This window comes from Halyomorpha halys, unplaced genomic scaffold (assembly GCF_000696795.3).
Source record: "Halyomorpha halys isolate HHAL.00 unplaced genomic scaffold, Hhal_1.1 Scaffold475.1, whole genome shotgun sequence".
Classification (NCBI taxonomy): Eukaryota; Metazoa; Arthropoda; class Insecta; order Hemiptera; family Pentatomidae; genus Halyomorpha; species Halyomorpha halys.
Genome location: NW_027104738.1, coordinates 547862 through 571367, shown reverse-complemented (window position 1 = coordinate 571367; position 23506 = coordinate 547862). Strand labels below are relative to the sequence as shown.

The following is a 23506-nucleotide window of genomic DNA, read 5'->3' as shown; positions in this document are numbered from 1 at the left end:
CCGCACCCTCCAACCATCTTCTCCTCGTATAGTCATCCACGGTTAACTATTTCTCACGACTATAGAATGAAAATAAATTAATATAGAAATAAAGTAAAATAAAAAAAAAGGTAATTGAAAGAACTTATGAAGTGTATAATAGTGATACAAATTAACAATTAATAAATTAATAATAATGAGTCAATACAATATATATAATAAATATTTTATTATTCTTCATACAATAATATGTAATATGTGTAACATAATATCTAATATAAAGAATACAAAAAAGCTTTTTTGAAAGAAGCATTAAAACTAATATATTAAAGTAAAATAACTTATAACAAAGCTATGTGTAACCTAGAATATAGCTAGGTTTTATACAAAATGAAGAAATGGTTATACAATCGGAGGTTAGTATACAATTGAATCGTGTCGGCCTTCCCCGATATATAAACAGGTAATGTTATGTGTTATCACCATGCTTCTCTTTTCTTCCTATTCTTAATATCCTCTTTTATATGTACCTGCTCCAGAATTATCTCATTATATTTTGTACTGTGGTCACGAGTCGGTTCAGTTATTTATTCTTTATTTACTTTATATAAATTAATACAAATATTTATTTTTTGCGCTTTAGAATTCTTCTACATCGTCTACTACATGATCTATCTCTTTTGAAACGCTTTTTACCATCCAACATTTTTTTTTAAATCTTATTTTATTGATTAGTTATAGATTTATTTTATTTTTTCGGCCAAGACTCCTATTGGAGTCCTATAGTGCCTAAACATGGTTGGGGGATTAGTTTTTCATTTTGTGGGACCGCCATTCAATGAAAAAAATCATCCCCTCAGGCCGGATTCGAACAGCAGATTTCAAAGACTGCGCCTAATCACCTGAGCTACAGGTGGCCCCATTAGTTACAAATATTAAATTGTTAAGTTACTAATATTTTTTTTTTAATAATGTTTTAGGAAACTCAGATCCTGAAGGCCCTTGTTCTCGGTGAAGAAGAACGAGGCCAGAGTCAGTACCAGGTTATGTGTTTCGTGTGCCATGTTGGAAAAGATGAATTCATCTCCTCTGATGCTATGTCCAAGTTGAGGCAGGTCAGTGATTAAGTTTTATCTTGTTATTTTAATTACAACTGCATTTGTATTGAATTGGAAGCAAGTGTTTAAGGAGCCTAAAAAAATCCCAAGCATGCCCCAGCGTTGGTAGCCTTCCTGGAGCTTCCCGAACATTTGTTTATTAGTTCGGAAAACAATATATTGTTTAAGAGGATGTAATAATTTATAAAAAAAAAATTCAATTGATCCATTCCCTCAATTTTTGTTAATTCAATCCAAAAAGCTTTAACGCCTAAGGCCCAGAAGACCTTCTAATATTTATATATTTTAGTTATATATAGTATCTACATTAATTCTATATTTTCATTATCATACCTTTAAATTGATATATCCAGCTTTAATTTTTTTGCTTTTGGGCTGTTATTCACAATTCAGATTTGGTTTGTAGTTTAGGTAAATAAAGTAAAAGAATAATTTGTATTAGAAGAAGATATTTGACCGTATGAAGTAGATTGGAAGAATATAGTCCTGGTGGCAGTCAATAAAGGTATCAAAATAGTAAAAGAGAACTTTTGTTAACCAGCGTTTTGCCCCACTTTGCTGGGCTTCGTCTAGTTTAAATGAAAAATCAAGATACAAACATTTTAGAATTAACAGGACATTAGAATGAAAACTTTTCAAAATAATAATTATATTTAAATAATACTTATTTATAAGTTTAGTCCTTCTATCACACCTGGTTATATTTATTAATAACTTATTAGTAACTTCTTTCCAGTCTACCTTCATGTATACTTCCTTATATTGTTGTTACTATAACTTTTTATATAGTTTATAAACATAACAATTGTTTCGAACTGTTTTTATTTTAATGTTCTGTTAATTCTAAAATGTTTGTATGTTTTTCTTTCATTCATTCAACGTTAAATCATTTCTATTTTTCGTAAATAAAATTATTTGTAAGTTTAGTTTATCATAAGTTTATCTAAATCTGATGTAATATAAAATCGGCCTATGAGGGTTGACTTTTTTTATTGAGTCGCGGTCCCACTGTTACTGATAGTATGTAGTATGAAGTTACTGTTATATAACATGTATAGAAACTGTGTATAGTTAAGAGTATTTATTTAAATGTTAAGGAAATAGTGGCATTTAAAATAAACAGCAAAGGAAAAAACAAGCTTTTAAATTATAAAAATAGTAGGTAGTGAAACTTACGTTGGCGTTTTTTTTTATATTAACAATCATTCCCAAGAAAAAGTTTCTTCTTAGGCTCACACTCAAAAAATATTTTTAGTACGTTTTAAGCACCCAATCGCGGTAAAGTGTATAGTAAAGGGAAGCATCGCGATCGTGAAAAAGGTCTAATCCGGGTCTTCAACGGAAATGCACGTTTATCGTTCTCTTGAGTCCAAATAATCAAGTCTCACAAAATGGTCCCTGTTGATTGTGCAAAATTAAATTACGTATTTATGTTAGGTATTTACTTGATATTTTATTGTAAAATTTTCACTAAAATCGATTTTATACTCGTTATACCAATGTAAATTTAAATAATATTCATTATAAGTCTTATGATCATTGAAATAATCTAATAAATCATTAAAATGCTCATTGAAATAAACCACTCTTCATTGTGGTTTAATAAATTTTGTATCTACTGAGAAAAATGCCTGTGCTATTCTCGGTATATAAGGCTGAAATTGAATGAGCCAAGTTTGACAATGCTATTGTAGCCGACGATAAAGCCATGTACATTAGTTCAATGAATGCTGAAACAGCTCTACGCAGGTGGAGAAGGGCTGTACAGAAATAACCAAGAAACTGAAAGGGCTGAATATTACAATTCATCTCAAGAAGATCGACTGTATTATTTTTCCTTCCAGAAGAACTAGCGTCCTCTCCCTAAAATATATAAGGTTGCAGGGTACGGGAAAAGACCAGCAGGCAGCATAGTACACGTGAGGGTCACTCTTAATAAACACTTGACACTAGCTCGCAATAAGAAGATCAAGCAGGTTAGGACCAAGTCTTACAGTCTTAATCACCTGCTAACTTCTCCTAATCTTTCTCTACGCTTCAAATTAATAATCTACAAGAGTGTACTCAATACATACAAGCCAGCCCTACTCTATGGAGCACCTATGCTGACCTATGTACCTTCAACGGCCAAGGGGCACCAACAGTTTCAGAGCTGTATACTCAGACGTATAATGAGACATACTTCACTTCAAAGTATAAAGACGGACCGCATACATACGACACTAGAACTACCGACTGTGATAGAATTTACTTCGAACAGACTTATCAAATTTTTTCAGAGCCTCAAGTGCTGTACGAACCCATTATTCAAGACACTGACACCGACAGAACGGCCTCAAAGGTACCAGACACACACAAACATACTTAAACTCGACTGAGGACTGCTAACTTACTGCCTCAACCCATATTCCAATTTTCAAGCGAATCCCTTTCCACTCCCCTCATAAAAGTATTTGAAATGCAGTAAAAGAGACAATTATAGTTACCAGCCCACTATATACAACTTTTTTAGATCCATGGGGCTTAGAAGAAAAAAAAATCGTCTTTGGTTTGAGATAATAAGTTAGTAGTAATAAAAAAAAAATCTTTAATTGTAAATTATAAAAGGATTTGATAATTAGCTCTAACTGAATATATTTAAAAACATATGTGTATAATAATATACTGCAGGATAGCTAAAAAGAATTCGAAAGAGTTAATTTTTTATTTATTTTTTTTTTTTTTTAAACCAAATCGATCTGATGGCACCTTACATGGTTGATATAACTTATATTATTTATATATTTTTAACTGTTGATTATGAAGGGGTATAGTCATACAAATGACACCCCTAACTATATGAAATGTTCTTATTAAAAGAAAGAAAATAAATAGATAAGAATAATGCTTCTTAATAAAAGAGGAAAGCAAAATTAATAACAAAAAATAATGATATTGGTACACTTAAATAAAAGAAACAATTGTCTTCTAATAGTAAAAAGAAACAAATTAATTTGAAAAAGGGAAAAGAGAAGAAAAGAGCAAACAAATAATAATAATGAATAAATAAAATGAATATTAATAATAAGTAAATAGAGGTAGTATGAATTAAGTTTATATTTATTAAAAATTTATAAAAGAATGTCCTGGAGCAGTCTGGACTTCAGTCTTCGGGTTGAGGTTGGGTTTCCCAGGTTGTAGGTCACTGCTCCTTTAACTGTCGGCAAGTGGGAGTGGAACTTCATGAACCGTTTTTTGATATAATCGTCTATTGACTCCATTTGTAATTCTTGATGCAATTGGCTATTTCTTATGAACCAAGGAGCATTAACTGCGATTCTTAGGACTTTATTTTGAAAAGATTATAGTTTTTTTCTTTTCGTAAAGTGATTTCAGAGACTTTCCTCCCCAGATTTAGCAGCCGTACATCAGCAGTGGCCTGAGGATTGTTTTAAATATAAGAACAGTTGTTTCTGGTTTTAGTTTAGAATTTCTCTTTAGGGTAGGATATAGCATTGCTAAACTTGCATAAGTTTGAGTTAAAAAGAGTTAATAAATTACATTTGAAATCGCAGAGGTAATAGAGAGTGACGAAAAACGTAATGACCAATTTTTACTTTGACTTACCTATACCTGTTTGAAGTACTCAAGTCAGAATTCTTTAAGAAGCTACTTCAGTAGAAGTAGGGTTTTAAGTTGTGTGGTAAACACACAACACCAGTTCTTTTTTTTTTTTTTTTGCATAGAAAAAGAAAACCCTCGTTATAATAATTAAATTTCATAAGTTTTTTTTATTATAATTTAAATTTAATATTAAATTTCTGGTGTTCGGTTAATGATCTACATTTGGCTGTCAAAGTTTCCGATGACTTTGTGGATTAAATTCATCTCAAGTGTGGGGCTCCACAAGGCGTGGTTCTACCTCCTGCCTTGTTTTCTATTGTTGGAACCAAGTACCAGAATGCCTCAGTATTATCGTTCGCAGATGATATTGCCTTCACATGTATTATCATAAATAAAAGTAAGGCTATAAAACAATTAAAAGAAAATGAGGGACTGAAAAATTAAATATTAATGTAAATGTAGATAAAACAAGGGTATAGATTTTTCGTTTCAATTCGGAGACAAGAAACTCCCATTAAACATTAAAATATCTAACGTTAAAATCTAATTACCCATGAATTTATACCTATCTTGTAATCTTTGATAGTTATTTGAGATTTTCAGCGCTTATACAAAGAAAAGAAAATCAGTGCGACCGAAAGCATTTAAATTTATAATATGTTTTTCATACTCCCGAGGTGAAATTTTATGCCTTTTATTTGCATATCCATGACTTTTTTTTTAGTATTGAGATTTGAATAAATTTAATTTGACTCCAGCGGGTATTTTTGAAGATTATAGTAGTTTGTTATTAAATATTTAATTTTGTAAAATACCCCCTCCCCCCGGTTTATGTTATATGCTCCTTAAAGATATTAAAGCTTTGAAAAGCGGATCATCTGACCTTATATCTTCTTGCCAAAGGGATAAAGGCTGAGAAATTAACTGTGAAATTTCAAACTCGTTGAGTGTTTAAACAAGGTTTAACATCACGTCTGTAGTTAAGGAGTATGTGGGCGGTTACTTTCAGTTCTTCCTGTATTTGAACTGCAGTCTGATTCAAGACAACTCAAAAAACTTCTTTTAACTTGCTTAGCCTTATAAAATTTTCTTTTTGAATTATTAGCTTTAAAATGGATGAATATAAATTATATTTAATTAATGATTACATAATGCAACGTGGAAATATTGCTCCATTTGTCTCTAATATGCTTTCATTTTTTATTAATTGGATTTATTTGTTTGGAATAGTACACTGTTGGTTTCTATGTAATGAATAGTGGAACTTGGGTTCAGGCAAAAATAATGCAATTTTTCGACTTTGCTACGTTTTAAAACCAATTATGTAAATTGTATAATGCACATGAAAAATTATACGAGAAGTAATTAGTTTCACAATAATTAATACATAAAGATAATTAAACTTCTATTAGTGAATAAAATTAATTTGTTAAAAAAAGCAGTTTACTTTAAGTATATTCAAGCGAATTTAAACTAATGCTAGCGAAGCACTACATTCTTGTAATAGATCAACAGCGGTGGTAAAATCAAAAAGTTTGTCAACTAGGTACCACAGGAGTTGAACAAGCGCCAAAGTTGCTTAGTTTTCGTCACAACGACTGCACGAGTTGGACTTCTAAATCCGTAAAACACCCATCGCCTGATCTTGCTCATAGTGACATTTCTAAGCACCTGAACAACTTTTTACGAGATAAAAACTTGAAAAAACAAAGAAATATTAAAATGATTTTTAGAAGCTCATATTTCTTCTCTTAGTAGTATAATGGCTGTTAATACGAGTAATACCTTTATTGTAGTATTCATTTTATTAATTAGAATATCGCGGTGAGTCCTAATAAGTTCTTAATTAATGTAGATATTAATAAATAAAATCTAGTAAATAAATCAATCTTTTTAAAAAATACCTCCATGAGCTATAAGAGCTAAATAATATAATTTAATATAATATGAACCGTTCCCTGCGATTGGAAGAGGTAGCTATTGCCAGATTAAGAATAGGTCATACGAATTTAACTCATCCATATCTGATCAATAAGCAACCACCGCCGAAATGTCAATACTTCAACAGTGTACCGGTCAGTCATATATTTGAATAATGTCATTTCTATTCCATCAACTAAAATAGATTGGGAGTAAGACCGAGTGTATCGGATGCTATGAATGATGACCAGAAGAACGTGGAAATAGTTTTTCTTAAAAAATAATGGCCTTTTGAATAAGATTTAAACCCAGTAAGTTTGTTATACTTACTGAATAATTCTAAAATAAGTAATTATTTAAATTTTTTTCATTATTTAAAGAGTATCAAATTTTGAAATAGAATTATGAAGAGCGAAACATGGGCGTTGATGACCTCAAGGTTTTACGCCCTAAAGCCCCAGCAAACAACAACAAATGTACCATTGGAAACCTACTAAAACACCATTTAAAGTAGAGTACATTTCCTAAAATATGAGCCCTAATAGAGCTATTTATTTTCAATGGTGCCCATAGTACATTTTTATACAGAAACATTTTACAACAAAACAAGACAATTATCAAGTATCTTTAGTCTTACAGGTGTCAACTAAGGCTCAAATTAAAGCTAGTTAAATGTACTATAATACTCTACAATGTAGTATCTAATATGTATCTTCGTAAAATAATAGTTCTAAATTCAAAACAAAATAAATTCACAAAATGATGATTTATAGTTGTTTAGACGAACGATTTGACTTGGTATTGATACTTGGTGGGGGGAACAATGCCGGAAAGTGGGTCATTGGTCCTTTTTAGCATTCCCTATTTTTTCCCTATTTCAGCTACCTGAGTTGCGCATACTAACTAAGGTGGGGGTGTCAAGATTCATTTTTCGGGACCGCCGAAAAATTAATGTTAACTGCCCTAAGTGGGAATCTAACACACGTTATGAACCTACGCCCCAACTGGCACTGCCGTCACGTCCCAAACTTTTTGACTTACTATATCTATATTTTTATAACTCTATCTCAAGAACCATTGGACGTAGAGATGTCTACCAGCTCTCAAATTAAATCTAATTTATAATATTATAAAGGGTTTAATGACATTTATCTTTGTATAAGTAGTAGTTTTTATTATATTTACTTGGACAAAATTTTATATGCATAATTCATATCATCTTAAAAACCACTACTCCTACGAAGATAAATGTTATTAACTACTTTATAGTACGTTAAACTTTATAGCTTTATCTTTATCTTGAGTGCTAATTTTTTTTTTTTAATGATAGATATTACAATCTGCCACACAGTTGTGGGCAATAGGTAATAGTGATGAAAGATCTCATACATACTAAAAAAAATAAATAAATAAATAAAATAACATAATGATAAAATAATATACACAATATTTACAGAATCGACCTGAGGATCCCTGAGCCCACTCTATCCCCCACGTGTGAGGGGTAGAGCAGAGCTCAAAATATCCCAGCGCATCCCTCTCACCGGATCACTGGTAGTGAGTCAGTGGAGGCTGTGAGTGCTAATAGACATCTGTCATTGTAATGATTCTTGAGTTATAATTTATTCATAAATCAAATATTTTGTTCAAACAAAACATTCAACATTTTTTAAAATATATTTTGTCAAATATCATGAGCTGATAAAGATCTGTACGTCTAATGGTTCTTGATTTTACTAACTACTGATTGTTTAATGCATTTTTTATGAAATATTACTTTTTAAAAAGCTATATCTTGGGAACTTTTTAACAAATTGGTCTATTAGGGCTCATATTAAGTAATAAAAACTTGAGGTGTAATAAATTACTTTTTTTCTCTAAGGCTCATAGCTGTTAAGGTATTACCTATAAATTAAACTCTTGTTTAAAGAAATATTAATAATTTCTGATTCATGGATGCATAACTAACTAAAGAGGATAACGCCTCTTCTGGTATTGGAAAGAGGGTAGAGAACTAACGGGTAGAAACTTTTCTGTAATAAATTCTTTAAACTCGACCGAGGAGAAAGAAAAAAAGTGCTTTCAACTGCAGTAAAGTCCTAAAGTAGACTTATAGAAACTTTGAAACTTCGTGGCATAATTGGTAAAACAGAATGAGCCTGCGATGAATTTCAATGACTCATCAATGCTGCTCACATCATTAGGAAAAAGGGGAGCCTCTAAAAGTTTCCTCAGATTATACAGTTTTCAGCATTCATTAAACTGCTGAGAAGTTTGCAATGATTGACTACAATTTAATGTAAATGTATGCATTTATTTATTTATTTTTTTTATGTTTGCATTTGTCTGAAAAAAAAAATCAGGATGTGACGGTATACGATTATATTATTTATAAATTTCTAGTTTTCACTTAAATAGTTTAAAAGAGTATACTAGCTATTTGTATTATTTTTTTGGAAGATATTGCCTTATTTTATATTTACTTATTTATTGCTATTAACAACTGTTCATTATAATACATTTAGTAAATTTGATCTCAGTTATAAAATGGAGTGTTATTGGCGTATAGAGAAACTACCCATTGGCATCTCTTTAATGACGCATGTCTCGTGGCCATCTTCTTTTCAGGCGCCTCGGAGGATAGTCAGGAATGGAAGAGGAAGCAAGGTTAAAAACTAGTGGGTTTGGATGGTTAGGGAGTTTGTAATGAAAGGGATGATACCGGTTTCGGGCTATATCGGTTACATATGGAACACTAAGGTCTTTATGTATGATTATATGTTTATGACTGATTTTTTTTTTCATTATTTGAACAACGTTTCGGCCAATATTCACAATATCAATTCCATTGTTATTCAAACAAAATAAACTCAATCAACAGTTGTAATATGATACAATAGTTACAATAAATAATTTAAAAGGAAGTATAAATTTTAATTTACTATTTACACGACTAATTTTACAATTATATATTAGTTTACAAATTTTAAAAAAAATTGAAATCAGGCCAACAAATTGTATACTAATTATTTAAACTTTTTCTTACGTTGATTTATAGCACAGCAGGTATGTTTGATATAAAAAAATGATAAAGGTTTATTAAACCCCTTCGGGTTTGGGGGGGGGGGGATAGATTGGGCTTGGGGATCCTCAAAACATTAATAAAATATTTTATATAATAGTGTAAATTTGACTAGTGATTATTTTATTTTAATTTTTTTATTGTCATAGTTAAAAATTTTAACTATTTCTTTTATCCTTTTTTTCTTCATGTACATAGTTGGATTTTGTTAATTTTATTTATCTTTTTGTTTATATACTTATAGAGATTTTATTTATGTTGATGTATTTTTTTTATTTATTTGTAATTTTTTTTTTAATTTTAGTATGAATCATTTATGACTATTACCTATTCCGCAACAACGCTTTGACCGATTGTAATATTTATCTTTAAATAAAATGAATATTAAATTAATATATAAAAGTAAGTTTGATATTGGTAACAAAATTGCTTACCTGATAATACAATACAATTAAACAGAAGGGCTAAGCGATGAAAGTTCTTATCAACAGAAGATTTTTCTGAACCCAGATTTTGCACTACGATGTATTTCGTTGTGTTTATAGGCAGGTTAACCATATTTGTATTAACAGTCTTTCTCAGTCATAAATCTGATAAAAATTAACTAATTGATCCGTGAACTCTCACTGTATGAATTTATTATTTACTATTTATTACCCTGGAGACCGATGCATAAAACCCAGCCCATAAAACACACGCCTGCAGATAATATTAAAAATTAGTTTCCAGAGCACATAAAACGGGAACGCATTTCTGGCAATAATAAAACCCCTTATTGATATATGAAAATTCCTAAGGGATCATAATATAATAGTAGAATTACTATTTCAATTTTTTAAGTCACAAAATTTACTATAGCAAATATGACACAAAACTATAAAAAGAATATAAGTACAAATAAGTAAGAAGTATAAGGCGTTGATAGCCAGAGGAGTTTTAATCTATTAAACAAGAGTAAGAAGTTTTTTACTTATTAGCTAATTATTTTAATGAACTTAATAAAACTTTTTTCTTTTATAATTTCTGTATGAAGTACACTTTCAAGTTAAGGCCACTTTACTTTAGAATATGCCGGATGGGTTATTTTGAGTTGACTATGTTATGTAAGAGATTTAATTGAAAGGAAATTTACTTAAACCTAAAGAAAAGGAATCTATTGAACAATTTACATAGTTTTAGAGAGTAGACACGAGAAAACATGAGGGATTTACTGAATAATGTACATGGTTATATGGTAGTAGCCACAAAAAAAAAGATGGTTAGATTAGGTTTATAATTTTGAATTGTATTCAATTCAATTATATTGTTTGCCATTACCATTACCATGGTCCAGTTGGGTAAGAAAGAAAATTGGTTGTAAACTCACTCAGGTGGATGCTAAGGCATCATTCTCTGTCTGTCTTCTCCTCTCTCCTTCTGGCTTCCGTCCCCAGCCAGGGAACCATTTCCTGAATTGTATGATAACATTTAATTCAAGAGAATAAAAAAACACTATTACTCTGAATCCCTAAAAAAAAAAAAAAAAAAATTCTTCTCTCTCACCTGCTTCTCAGCGGTCGTTAGAAAAACTGTTATTTACTATTGGCCACAAGAGTCGGAAATGAAAGATTATATTTCACCGGCCATCCTTCGTTCATCCTATGACCATTTATTAGTTTATTTGTTTTATAGAAAATCCTAGTACATGAGAACCTGATAGCTTAGCAGGTTAGTACCATGGTCCCAAAACACTTGCTTCAGAAAATTGTGGATTCGATTTTCACCTAGGTGGAAAAACGAAATAACAAAAGTTAAAGGCATTTATTATGAGTGCCACCTAGTGGCCAATATTGAAGCTCAATTTCCTCAGTGAACTCTGACTGCAGAAGAATAGAGATAGTCTCTCGGGTTCAGAATAATTTCGCTGTATTTTTCATTGAAGATTTGCACCACTATGTGTGAGTAGACTTCCAAGAAGCTGTTCCCTCGTAAGGGGAAGAACAGAAGACGAAATTATGAAAAGAGAAACATCCAACTACTTGATACAATTATCCACCAACCTTCTAGAGAAGAAGTGTTCAGCATTGTTTTTAACAATTCTATATGTACAGTAACCCAAAACTTATTAATTATTAAACTTATTATTAACTGAAAATGTTTTCTTTCGCAACTCTGTAAAACTCAAACGTATTCAATAGAAGACTTCTTTTCATTTCAATTATATTTAATTTTCTTTATCTACTATACCGTCTACTTAAGCTAGAACTGAGTACTAGCATGTTCAAAGTAGAGTTCAATGCCCGACTTTCGGTTGAAGGTGTTGTTATCAGTACATATGTATATATGATTTGTAAATATCAGTGAAGTTTTATTTTGTTTTCGCTGTAGACAATTATTCACCATGATATATTTTACGTTTTAAGTAACCAAGACCACACTGCTCTGGCCAATGCAGTATTTAACTTCAAATTGTTCTTATGGGAATTAGTTTCAGAATAACAAAGCTATTTTTTATTTGTTGTACGAAGATGGCCCGGATGGGTGTTTGTTTTTAATGATATGAAAATAATACAAAACATATTTGTACATGTTACCAATAAATAGATTTTCTGTGGTTTTTTTTCTACTTACTTGTCCGCCATATTCCACCAATTATTTACGGTTAACTATTAATCTTATATTTTTTTTTAAAGTCCATTTTAACATTGATAGACAGGCTAAAATCATTAAAACCGTATTTAGAGACAATTAAAAAAAAATGTACTAAATTACTCATTTTTGACTCAAAAGTTTCTTAAAACTACTTTTTAAAATACCTCTTAATTCTTCTTATTTTAGTTTATTGAGAGAATAAAAATATAATATTTTCTCATAATTAATGCTGTTAAATAAATGCATAGACTTATTATTATATGGTTACATTAGGTCTTTATAAAGTTAAAATATATTTTCCAAGTTTGCATAAGTAATTTATAAAATATCCTCGAGGGATCATTAAGGATTTAAAAGCTGGCTTGAGGCTTAGAAAGTTTCCTTAGTGGTTTGCGCCTCTCCCAACGGGCCTTCCCATGATGAGGACTCCCACACTACTCCCTCCAGTAGTCTTCCATTTTAAATTATTATAAGTTCAATTACGAGTAATTTAGAAGTTTTGTTGATTAATTTTCAACTTATCAAAGTAATAACTTAGTCACTGATTATTCCTCCAAAATTTACTAAACGTATTAGCTCTCCTTTCTTCAATTTTCGCTTAATTCATTTGCATTTTTTTTGTATTTATTTATTTAATGTAATTTACAACTGTACAAAATAATATAATAACTAAATATGTTGTATGTTTCTGTAAGTACCTGAAATCACCCATTGGTGGTACTTCAAACATTCATTTAAATTAAAGGTTCCGTGGCCATCTTCTTGTCAGACGCCTCGGAGGATTATCAGGGATTGTTAAGGATGAAAGATTAAGAATTAATGGGTTAGGATGGTTAAGGAGTTTGGAATGAAAGGACGGATATCTGTTTTGGGCCAAATCTGCAACGAATGGGATGTTAACGTCTTTGTGAATTAGTTTATTTGTAACGTAATAAGGAGCATCAAGGATTTTAGATTGTAAGGATTGGATGCGGGAAGAATTTGATGGTTTGGTGGAGCCCCAGAGCTCAATTACATATGTCCAAATTGGTCTGATTATCGTAGTGTATGCTAATTTTTTTTAGTGAATGGGAAGTTTAGAGTGTTTGACAAGTAAGTGTTGTAGCAATTGGAATCTACGAGCAGTTCCTTGTCGTTTCAGTCTTGTGTGTGGATTCCAAGTAAGTCTCTTGTCAAGATGGAGTCCTAAATATCGAATCTGTTCAACAGGCGTTCATTTGCATTTTTTAAAATTAATTTTATCATTGAATGCTGTCTAGGATATTACTAGAAATCAGGAGATTGAATAATGTAATAAAGAACATATGGTATGAGAAGAAACAGTGCCTTACAGTACACCTTCCTTGGCTGAGAGGCTTGAACATCCATCGGAGTGTCCATTTTATTTATAATAAAATTAATAAAAACATTGAGTCTTCATTTTTTAATTTACTATAAACATTTTGTATGAAAAGTAATTGTCTTTGTGTATACAAACCTGTTAAGTAATATATAATTGGCAATGTATACAATATATTGACAATCTACGGAAAAATTGTCTAGTTTCCGAAACTGAAAAGTATATTTATTTTACCTTTTGTCTGATTGGCTCATTTCCTCGTTTTTTACTTTCACTTGCCTATATTTGGAGTATATAGTAAGAGAAAGAATAACGATTCTGAAAAATTTCGAATTCCATTTCTTATCGGAATACATATTTTGAGGTTCCCCGAGTCCAAATAACCTGTCCCACAAAATGGCCTGACAGAAAAAAAAAAATCTTGCTCTAAAACAGCGCTTCTCAAATTCATGCGAATGCAACTTTCTCAAATATTTATACTTACACTGCTCAAAGGATAATTGTGCCGCTACTTTTTTTTTTTTTAGCTCGACAAGGGTGCCGCGAAATGCTTTTAGCTCAGCTAAGGAAGGACAAAGTATTTTTAACCGAAGAAGGTAGCCTAAGGAAAAATTATTAGAAACCGCTTTTAAGTACCCTTATTATTTTTTCTCAAAAAAAATTATCAATTTTCAATGTAATCAATGATAAATAATTTGACGTATACTAAATTTTTTTTCATTTACTTATTGCTATTTACAACTCTACATTCATATAGATACATTCAGTGAATTTAATTTTTGTTTATAATGGAGTAATACAGACGTGTTGAGAAACTAGTAGCACTCTAAAGACGTTTTTATATTAGCAGGTCTCGTGGCCATCTTCTTTTCAGGGGCATCGGAAGATTGTCAGGAATGGCACAGGAAGCAAGGTTAGAAACTAGTGGGTTTGGGTGGTAGGGAGTTTGTAATGAAAGGAATGATATCTGGTTCGGGCTAGATCGGTTACATATGGAATGTTAAGGTCTTTATGTATGATGTTGAAGAAACTCGAAAATATCATTTTTTTAAAATATATTTATTGAAATTTACAACTGTTCATTCAGCAAATTAGATCATAGTTATTATTGAGTGATACAGGCGTGTAGAGAACTACCCATTGGTAGCATTCTAATGACGTTTTTACTATAGCAGGTCTCGTGGCCATCATCGTTTTAGCCACTTCGGAAGATTGTCGGGAATGGAAGAGGATGAAAGTTAGAAACTAGTGGGTTCGGGTGGTTAGGGATTATATATTGGAAGGATATCTGGTTTGGGCTTCCTCGAGTGGCATTCCACTGACCACCTTATTAATTATTCTATTTTATATTATTTATTTTTAATTTCGTTTCCGTATTTACACTGTTCCTAATTTTTGCATATCCATATAAATCAATATTCCTGAAACCTCGATTTTCCGGACCTCCTTTGATGTTGGTAGAATAAATATGCTTCCATTTCATGCTCAAACATCAGATACTCGGCAAATTACTAATAATCCTAAATTAAGGCGAATCATAACGTTGGTTATTGGTATAAGCAAACAAAAAAAATCACTTTGAATATTTTTTTGTTATTTGCTGAACAAGTTATACACAGACCTTAATAAGACGAATGAAGGGTAGCAAATTGTGGTAATCATGCCTTCACTGCCAAAGAGAGATTAAAACCGTAAGTGGGTGGAAATCAGATTAAACCAATTATTAAAGTTATTTTGTTAATATTTATGTGATGATTCTTGAAAAAGTTTATCAATTAGTACTTTCCCAGCGGATCGGGCCCGGTAACTTTTTTTTTAATCTCGATTCCCGTAATAGATACTGAATGACAGTTAAGAAAAAAAAGTAATATTATATCACTAAAAAAAAGGATTTAATTCATTTTATTATTAAATATTTATTCTTCAACTTTTTTTTTTCACGTATTTTAACTTGGTTGATAATAGGTTTCTAAATGATCCTGTTTGCCCTATTAAATCTGTATGTAGTTCATTAAAAAATTTAATTTTTGACCTCAGCAGACGACCGAAAGTTCAATTTCTTCAAGATAAACCTAAAATTTTCGTAAATTTTTCATTCCTTTCTCTATATCTTGGTATTAGGAACAAATTTTCTAAAGTAGAGTGAATCTGTGCTTTAAAGTTCTGCATACGTTTAAGTGTAGCTGAGGCAGTATTTTTGGAAAAAGAATCAATTTTTTACTTAAAAACCTAGAAATTTTTTTTATTTCTGCGAAGCTGGTAATTTTAAATACTTTTTTTTTATTTTATTTTATTTATTTAATGTAATTTACAACTGTACAAAATAATACAATAAGTAACGATGTCGTATGTTTCATATACACTTGAAAATCTTGGGAAGAAACCACCCATTGGTGGTACTTCAAACATTAGAAGGTCCCGTGGCCATCTTCTTTTCAGACGCCTTGGAGGATTATCAGGGATTGTTAAGGATGAAAGATTAAGAATTAATGGGTTAGGATAGTTAAGGAGTTTGGAATGAAAAGTCGCATATCTATTTTGGCCTATTCTGCAACGAATGGGATGTTAAGGTCTTGGTGAATGAGTTTATTTGTAACGTAATAAGGAGCATCAAGGATTTTACGTAGGATTTTGAATAATTTAAAATACTTAAATAGTAATTAAATTATTAAGAAAAGTTCTTGTAAAAGATTGTCTAATAGATCTTTAGATTTCAAATTTTTCTCAAGATGATTCAACTTTGACAAATGTTATACTTTGTCAGAATCTTTCAAAATGTTATTTATTTTGCTTTGAAATCATATTTCACGAACTTAATTGATAATTGTATTATATTATAGCTAACATTCATAATAAATAGTTTATGATAATTTCCATAAGAATAGCAATATTTACTTAAATGGTGTTTCCTCGTTTTTTCTGAAAATAAATTGATTTTTTTTAGAAGGACCTTAGAAGTCAAATTTTCGAAAATTTAGTCTACTTTGAAAAAAAGTTGCGTTTGGTGGTTTCCTGGATATTTAGCATGGAATGTAAAACTAACAAAAATTTTAGTAGTTATTTTTTTGTTATTTTAATTCTTTTTTGGGCTCTACCGTATTTACTGAGCCATATTTGTTTTATTCAAGCGGTTTTAAGATGGCAGTAGTGCATAAACTGAAAAGAAATAAATCACCTTTTTTGTTACGGACTCCTGGACATAGAGTTGTCCCTTTGAATTTGAATTTTTTATACTTCTTTAGAATATTTATTTTTTTTTTTTTCAATGATAAACATTGATGCTTGACCATCAAATTGTTGCATTTATGTTTTGCCTTTAGTAGAGATATTCCGTAACATGGACGGGTCACGCCCAATATCCGCTTCAGGATAGCGTGGCCTATAGACGGCTAACCATATTACCCCCCCCCCCCGTTCAATTACCTTGCTCAGCATATGCTATCGAAAGATTTTAGTTTCAGGGACTGGACTCACCTGATTCAGGAAATCAAAATCGTTATGTCATTTGATAGGTTATTTCCCAACGTATAATTAATATAGTTTATTCTAACATAATCGAATTCTTAAAAATAGTAATTAACTTAAAAAAAAGTAAGCCAACATTTAAAAATTACTTTTATTCACCCATTTATGAAAATTTTATATTCCCCTATAAAACTAAGGGGGAAGTACTAATATAAATATAATATACTAAAAATAAAATTTTTAAATTTGATACCAAATAATTTAGTTTCGCAAAATGGTGTGAAATTCTGTATATTAGCTAAATACATTTAAGCCAGAATTTACTTATCAGAAGTGGCATTTTGTATTATTGATTTTATATGATTGTCTCAAAACGGACTCTCACGATTTTGATTTAACTGGTTCCAACCTGCCTTGCATGGTTTATGTAACAGGTTCATTTTTTTTAACAATTGATTATGGGAGGGGAGTGTAGTCTCATACAAAAGATATCCCCAACTATTTACAACGTTATAAAATATAAAATCAAGATAAAAATAACAATTCTTAATAAAAGATAAAAGTAAAGTTAATAACAGAAAAACAATGACATTTATGGATTTAACAAAATAAATAATTGACTTCTAATGAAAAAAAAAAGTTAATTTAAGAAAAAGATGAGGAGAAAAAAAAATTAAAATTAAATAAAATTTTTGAAGAAGTTTGTCGGGGGGTGCGGTCAGCAAAGAACAACATAAATAAACAAAACCATATTTATTTATTTTATGCCGACGTTTCGACCTGAGTTCAGGTCTTCATCAGGGGTTGTGTCGTAGAGGTGGGAAAGATTAGTACTCATGTGTTGTATCTTCTGGTGTAGTGACGTGTATGTATATTTATTTATTTTGCATAAAATAAATAAATATGGTTTTGTTTAGCATAAAATAAATAAATATGGTTTTGTTTATTTATGTTGTTCTTTGCTGACCGCACCCCCCGACAAACTTCTTCAAGCATTAATCTACGGTCAACTATCTACACCTCAATCTAAATAAAATTTTTGACTGACAAAAGTTGTTTCGATAATTTAGATGATTTATGTAGTGTTGCGAGATAAAAGATTTTATAAAAAAATGAATACATTTATACATGAAGTCATGGAAGGCAATGAAGATTGATGAAGCGATTTTACTAATAAAGTTTTTGTTTTTTCATAACTATTTTTCGTCTTGTATGTTTTTACTTCCAGTTGCCTTTAGATGAATTATTTTATTTGGGCATCTTCAGAAAAAATCAATTTTAACTCTAAATTGATATTGTGCCTTTCAAAACTGACGAAACAAATAAATTTGTTTAACGCTGAAAGAAAAAAAAAAATCTCTTCAGAATTTAATTGCAACGAGTTTAATAGAGCTGAAAAAAATATTTATAGTTCGTAATGCTTGTGTTTATATTAAAGTTTTCCAAATGAAAGCACAATTTCTATACGACTTGACAAAACCTTAAAAAAAAAAATAATTTTTCATTCGGAGCTCTTTATCTTTACAACTACCAAGAACAATAGAAAATCTAATAGAGCATCATTTAAAGTAGAGTTAATTTTCTGAAATGTAAGCCCTAATAGAGCTATTTACGTTCAATAGTTCTCGAGACATAGCTTTTCAAAAAGAAACATTTGTTCATAAAAATGTTGTATGGAACGTACTGAAATATCAATAGTTAGTTAATTTATTTTGAGAAATTATATCTCAGGAACTATGTGACGTACAGGTGTCTATTAGCACTCAAATTAAAGCTAATTTAATTAGCTATAAAGTAGTTTATAATATTTATTTTCGTAGGAGTAGTAATTTTCATGAAATTTGTTAAAATAAATTAATTTATAGTTGTTCGGACAATAAGTTTGATTTATGAAAAACTTTATTTCAGAAAACATATGGACGTACAGATGTCTGCCAGCGCTCAAATTAAAGCTAGTTAAATTTACTATTAAATAGTTAAGAATGTTTATCTTTGTAGATAGTAACGTCACATTGTTCTTGAGATATAGATTTCTCAAAATAAATTAACTAACTATTGATATTTTAGTGCATTTTTATGAAATGTTGCTTTTTAAAAGGCTATATCTCGAGAACTATTGGACGTAAATACCTTTATTAGGGTTAATATTCCAAAAAATTTACTCTTCTTTAAATAATGTTCTTTTAGATTTGTTGTTGGTAGTTTTTATAATATACAGCTCCGAATGAAACATTAATGTGTTTCTAAGTTTTTGAAACAGCCGCCATTTTTTTTTATTCCCTCTACCTATACTTCGCAGACTTATCAGTTTTCACTAATAATTATTGTTTTCATTAAAGTAATAACAAATTGGGGTGAAATAACTGTTTTTTTTTTCTTACCGGCTTTTGTACTATAACCCATCTGCAAAAAATGTGAAATGTCTGAAAATTTCATATCAATCGGATAAAAGTTATGTTATGCCCAAAAATGCATTTTACTGCATAAAGACAGACACAAAATAAATAGTTTCTTAATATATAAAACGTAAATCACCAGTTACAATTTTCGATTCTAATAATAAAAATTTTGTTTAATTTTTGGAGGAATACGAAGATTCTGTATATTTTTATTGTGAGAAATAAAAAAGTAAATTATTTTATATTTTTATATTGTATAAAAAAAACTAATTCTTGTCAAAAGAAGAACTTTCAACGTGTAATTATATCTTGACTCTACTCCTACTTTTCGGATTTTTATATTATTTTTTTTTTAAAAAGTTAAATTAACTCGGAAAGTTTGTGGCCTGGTGTGGTTCGGACATTCATGGAGTTCCCTCGAAACTGGCATGTCACGGAATAATGAATACAGTTGTAGGGAAAGTTAAAAGGGTTCTAGATTTTTCATTTACTTTTTCTTTTCTTTTTTTTTTTTTAAACACTAGTTGTTAAAAAAAAGTTGGTTGCTTGCACGTACAATCTTTGTACGAGAGGCTGTTGTTGAACTAGTTTTAACTAATTTATTCTTATAAAATCGTATTTATTCATAACATATTATTTTATTATACAAAACACTTGTAAGCCTCGAGTTTTTGTATCTAACGAAAACAATTATTAACTTACACCTTAATGTTTTGAAAGAAAATCTAAGGACCTAGAACCGAGAATTTAAGGCTTTTAAAAAGCTACAGTGAGTAACATAAATTTACGGAGCATGCATTGGGCTGTGCATATTGCTTGGATGGATCAAAATCATGACCCTCTTAAAATATTCTCAAGGCAGTGATTCATGCAATACCTAAAAAAGTATTATTTAAGTAAAATCTTCCTTATTTATATGAGGGGAGATATAAACTCTATGACTCTGTGTACAACTTCTATCTACAGACTACTATGTCAACTTGTCTCCTAGAGTGCATCTTGGTTCAAGTACCATAAAAGATACTCAATTAGTAGTGCTGCCATAAAAAACGTTGTTGTACTGACTAGGCTGAGAATAGGTCATACGAGGCTCACCCACTCCTATCTTATATCAAAAGAAACACCTCCGAACTGCCAGTATTGCAATAACAATTTAACAATAAGGCATGTTTTACAACGATGCCCATATTTTACACCACACCTCAATAGCTTGGGACTAAGCAAAGATATCTCAAAAACCATTGGAGACGATGATAAGGCAATAGAATTGGTGTTCCAGTTTTTAAAATCACAAAATTTACTGACAAAAATATAACTTGATCGGAAGAAAAAAAAAAAAATAATAATAAAAATTAAAAAATTAAAAATAAATATAATTTAACGAATATTAGCAAAATTAAATAAAATATAAATGGCGTTGATGACCAATGAAGTTTGGCGCCACTAAACAACCAAACAAACAAACAAACGTTGTTGTGAAAAAGATAGATCATGAAAACTTAGTCCAGCCCTCTACCAGAGGGTATTGTATAGTCGATGTTGCATTTTTATTGCTGTTCGTCTATGAGTTCAATATTTAAACTGTTTATTTTATCATCCTTATTATTATACAAATATTTTTATAAAGTTACAAATGCAAAATAAGAAGGTAGGGACACTAGAGAGTGGAATTGCGACGTTTTATGTTGTAGACCATGAAACACATAAGTGAGTTTTAGTGCCTTAAAAATAACAACTTATGAAGTATAGTGGTACAGTATGTGTAAGTTTTTGGGTGAAATTAATTTTGTGCTGACAAAGAATCTTTCCTGTTATTATTAGCTTAAATATAAAAATGCAAATTTATTTAGAATATAAATAAAAGTATATTTAAAATTACGAAGAATATGGTCAGGGTTGCGGTCAAATAGAACAAAAATTGTAAGGAACTATTTATTTTCCGACGTTTCGCCCCTGTTTGTAAAGCTTCTTCAGGGCTAAAAAGATACAAAAACATCTTAGTATAATTAATATAATAAGATTTTATCCCTACCCTAATTTTTACCTTTTTGCATCTTATTAGCTTACTATATCAAACTGTTTTTAATTGCTTGTATATGTTTTTAGCCCTGATGGAAGCTCCACAATGTACAGTGAAACGTCAGATAATAAATAATTTTTAACTATTTTTATTCATTTTTGACCGTAACCCTTACCATCTTAATGGTAATCAAACCGTTCATAATTTGAAATTATACGATCAATATAAAAATATATGTAATTAAGTTAAATATTATTTACAAATTAATTGTTAAACTTGGCGTTAACACTTGACAGTCTGTATTGAAAAGCAATTTTATTTAAAGTTTTTAATTTATATAATAAATATATTATTGTAATACATACTTGCTATTTTGAATTCTTGATCAATGTCAATCCACGCTTCAGTCTTAGCTAACTGTTTATTTTAATCTGTCGGGAAATCGATGTGGAGATCTCCGATTTAGTTTTTGAAATAAAAAAAAATTAATATCTATAATATGATGCAACTAATTTACTTGAAACTTAGGAATGACTTAGGACCGTCCAAATTGCACATAATGGTACAAACTGTACCTTCGTAAAGAAATAAGAACTGAAAATAAAACGTTCTAGGATTTTTTTTTATTGGAAATTGTTTTTTCTCCTGTATAAATAAATTAAATCTAAGCGTAACTTCAGTAATCCATCGGCTGTAGTTAAGTTGGATTTTAATAATATTGTGAGGAGTTGTAAATTTATTTCGTGAACCAGAGACATCGGCAGAAAAGCAATATCCTTCATTGTTCAAATCCAAAAATTTATAATTTTTGATTTAAGAGTTCCTACAGACGATAGGTTTGAATCTGACTTTTTTGAGTTAGTATTTTAGAATTTTCAGCAACCATTTTATTACTTATTCATATTTTATAAAACCAATATCATCATTTTTTCCAACATTGAAATTATCTGAAAATTTAAGCCGCATTAGATTTATTTTAAAAAAATGCACTTTTTTCTATAGTATTAGCATAACAAAAATACATCAACTGCAAATTAAAAATATTAAATTTCGTCATTCTGGGAATCCGTTTAATAATTTTTTCCCCCGTAAATCTATTTTTTACAGTGAAAAAATAATTGTTAATTTAAAAAAACCAACACATGTTTCCTGCTGCAGAGCAATGTATTTTACAATTATTAATTTATTTGACCTTTTCTGCAATTGGTATTTCTATGTAACGTTGGTTCTATATAAAAAAAACTGAATTTAAATTATTAATAAGTTACGGAGAGGCACAGGAAATCATATGATATATTCTATCGGTGATTGGTACTCGATTCTTTTTTATTGACTCCGTTTATTAATTACAAATATTTCTGTTTCCCCAACGCTATCCCAATATTAACAGTTCGTCAGAATTCAATTTTACAGAATGATTAAATTAAACGGATTCCGCTGTTGATTGAACTCAACGAGTTCTCTTTCTTTTTTCGGAGATATAACATTTTCTACTTGTATTGCTTTAATTAAATATCGGAATGTTTTATGATTATATTTTTTTATGGTTTGTAGAAAAACCCGGGAACTTTGAGGGTCCCAGAAACGGAAAAGAAGAAGGAAAGGTTCGACATGGACATGTGGGTGGAGACAGGTCGGTCTTCCCAGATCTCTCGACACATTGGTGGCCTCTGCGCGGAAGCCAGCGACGCCACTTATACAAGAAGAGCAGATCTAGTTGCCTGGTCAAGAGCTCAAGGTATGTAAAAAAGATTTTTATTATTGTTCCTATTTTTACTTACATATAAATGAAATATATAATAAGGATAAGTAGAGGGATGAGGAGAACTTTCGAATCTTGTTTTTTAACGGTAGTACAAGTTATCATACTTGCGAAATCCAAATGCTAAATTTTAATTTGATGATGACATTCAATATAATGATATGGTATGAGGAGAAAATGTGAGTGTG

General features: G+C 30.1%; 1 protein-coding gene across 2 annotated transcripts in view; it reads left to right on the top strand.

Annotated features, from left to right (window-relative positions):
* oaf (out at first) overlaps positions 1 to 23506 on the top strand; it is a 365868-nt gene that overhangs the window by 177253 nt on the left and 165109 nt on the right. For both annotated transcript variants that reach the window (XM_067044914.1, XM_067044911.1), the window contains exons 3-4: positions 960 to 1094; positions 23111 to 23294. In XM_067044914.1, coding sequence (XP_066901015.1) covers positions 960 to 1094; positions 23111 to 23294 — 319 coding nt within the window. The remainder of the gene's footprint in view (positions 1 to 959; positions 1095 to 23110; positions 23295 to 23506) is intronic.